Source organism: Penaeus japonicus, unplaced genomic scaffold (genome assembly GCF_977035675.1).
Source record: "Penaeus japonicus unplaced genomic scaffold, GWHDUDI00000001_assembly GWHDUDI00000022, whole genome shotgun sequence".
NCBI classification, from domain to species: Eukaryota; Metazoa; Arthropoda; class Malacostraca; order Decapoda; family Penaeidae; genus Penaeus; species Penaeus japonicus.
The window spans coordinates 25,984,129-25,986,628 of NW_028234424.1; the positions used below are offsets into that span (position 1 = coordinate 25,984,129).

Sequence of the window (2,500 nt, forward strand, 5' to 3'; positions counted from 1 at the left end):
GTGTACATTAAGGGCAGTTTGTATATCATTAGTATATATCATTATTATTTATTACTTCGGCCATATCCATCACCCTCCAATTGAACTTTCACATCTAGAATCGTCTTTCGACCATCTATTTATTTTTTTGTACATCTAACTTATAGTAATTGAGGCAAGGGATACTCACCTCTATTACTGGCAGAAAACACCTTACACGAAAGAAGTATATTGGATTAAGCATCATACTTCTGAATTTGATATTCAGACCCGATTATGTGATCCAGAAGGCTTTCGAAACTGATGTATCATTTTCCAATAAAATTCTTTTGTGTATAGTTCTTTTATCAGCCATTTTATCATAGCGGCAGAGTGTTTTGCAGTTCACCTCTATTATTGTGGCGAAGATGAAGCCGTATGAGATCCAGACGAAGAGGTCAAGAGCCGTTATGTAGGAGACCTTTGGGAGGTCAGTCCGTGCCTCGAGTCCAAGGAAGGTCATCGTCAACACAGTCGTGATGCCTGGAACGAAAAATGTTTAATATCCCTTGGTAAGAATAACGAAAACTTACTGAGAGGTGTGAGAAAATTCTATAGATAATACACGATATCTGTTTTACATGAATAACTGAGACAATTCATTACCTCTCTTGAGGTGTGATAGAGCACTATGATCTATGCCCTTAATTGTTTGATTATTCGATATATAGATCACCTAAACAAACTAGTAAGGCGTTTTATGCCTGTATATATGGATATTAGCAAATGGTGTAAACTCCATTATCTAAAATCAAGCAGAGTTGCAAAATGTGATCTGCTGTGTCATTTTATCCTTGGTAAATTCAGAGAATGTTTTAACTCCGGCCATTTCTTATCATTATCTTCTCTCTAAATATTGTTGGCAAAGCAAGCGTAACTTGATATGTGTTGTCAAGTATCTGCAATTTATTCATGGCCGTATGTAAGACAATACACCTTAAAATGCCAAGGCTTTAAAAAATCTATTGAAGCTATTCTCTTCCTTTTGCCACCCGTGACACGCCCTACGACCAAGACTCCTCTCACGTCCTGCAAATATTCCGCAAAAAAATGGCAAAGCGCCTTCGGGAGACTGACCGAGTGAGATGCGATCGGACGTGGCTTCCCGGTTCAGCCAGAAGGACACCCACGAGAGGACGACCAGCAGCATGCACGGCCCGTACACCTGGATCAGGAAGTTGCCCATGTGACGCTGTAGGTAGAAGCTGGCCAGCAGCGTGGAGAACTCTCCTGCGCGAGCCAGAGTGCGACATGGAGGGGGAATATTGATGTTTACTTGTATGGATATGTATGGTTGTACACACACACACACACACACACACACACATATGTGTGTATATGTATATCTATCTATATCTATCTATCTATCTATCTATCTATCTATATATGTATATATATATATATATATATATATATATATATATATATATATATATATATAAGTGTGTCTTTATATATACATATATGAGTATTTATATTTGCTCACACACACATATATGTATGTGTGTACATAAATATCAATACATTCTGTTTTCATTCTTTCTTTCCTTTTTGCACACACATGAATCATAATAACGATGGTGATCATTGCTAACCCATTGTCAATAGGGAACTTTTATTGTTATCGTATTTATTGCACTCACTCCACCACCATGTCCTTATACCATTACACACCATCATGCAATGCTAATAGTCTCTCACCTGCGCGTCGCGTCGTGTTCTCGTCACCCGAAGGAGCAGCTATCAGGTCAAATTGGGAGAGCATGAGGTCAGGCGCGATGACCACCTGGCGGTCTTTGTTCCACCTGTACACCACATCACGGGTGGTGTAAGAGACTGAAATAAACAAGAAAACACCTTTCATAAATCTAAAGCCGATTGGTAGTTTCATGTAAGGTTTCCCAAGGGAAATTTAATCGTAAGACAACACTACGGTTTAAACTATTAAGATCTCATGGTTGGTAGATATGTCTATATGTTACATCCAAAATAGCGTATAATAAACCTTATGAGCACTCACAGGAACCAAGCTTCAGAGGACAGTGCTGGGTGTCCATCGGGAAGTCACGGAGGTTCATGGGGCAGTTGGCATTAATAGTCAGTCTGGAGGACATGAGGACATGAGTATCAGATTAGTGGAAATAGGCAGCAGTTTATAACATCAATTTTACATGTAGCAGAAAGATAAAAACCCTATGCACAAAATAGATTTACGATTAGTCAATTATAGAAACTGATTTTCCATGTGACAGGAGGATCAACGTAATGCAAGAAGTAGTATAAGAAAAGCTGGAATCTGGAGGGATGACAAACTGTAGTTTTACCTTTTTATAAACCTATTTTAAGTATATCGGGTATAGAGTCCTTCGGCATTTAAACTCTCATATTTACCGATAATATTTTTTGCTTGACAAAATTAGATTCCTCACTCGACATTTAGACCTATCTTCATCCAGACATATGGACATACCCGATCATTTCT

The 2,500-nt window shown here is 38.5% G+C and overlaps 1 protein-coding gene across 1 annotated transcript in view; it reads right to left on the reverse strand.

The window, feature by feature from the left end:
- Nucleotides 1-2,500, reverse strand: part of LOC122266230 (gamma-aminobutyric acid receptor alpha-like) — a 55,828-nt gene that overhangs the window by 1,759 nt on the left and 51,569 nt on the right. Inside the window, exons 7-10 of the mRNA XM_043035861.2 lie at nucleotides 2,039-2,121; nucleotides 1,720-1,854; nucleotides 1,096-1,248; nucleotides 368-501 (exon numbers count right to left, since the gene is read on the reverse strand). Coding sequence (XP_042891795.2) covers nucleotides 368-501; nucleotides 1,096-1,248; nucleotides 1,720-1,854; nucleotides 2,039-2,121 — 505 coding nt within the window. The remainder of the gene's footprint in view (nucleotides 1-367; nucleotides 502-1,095; nucleotides 1,249-1,719; nucleotides 1,855-2,038; nucleotides 2,122-2,500) is intronic.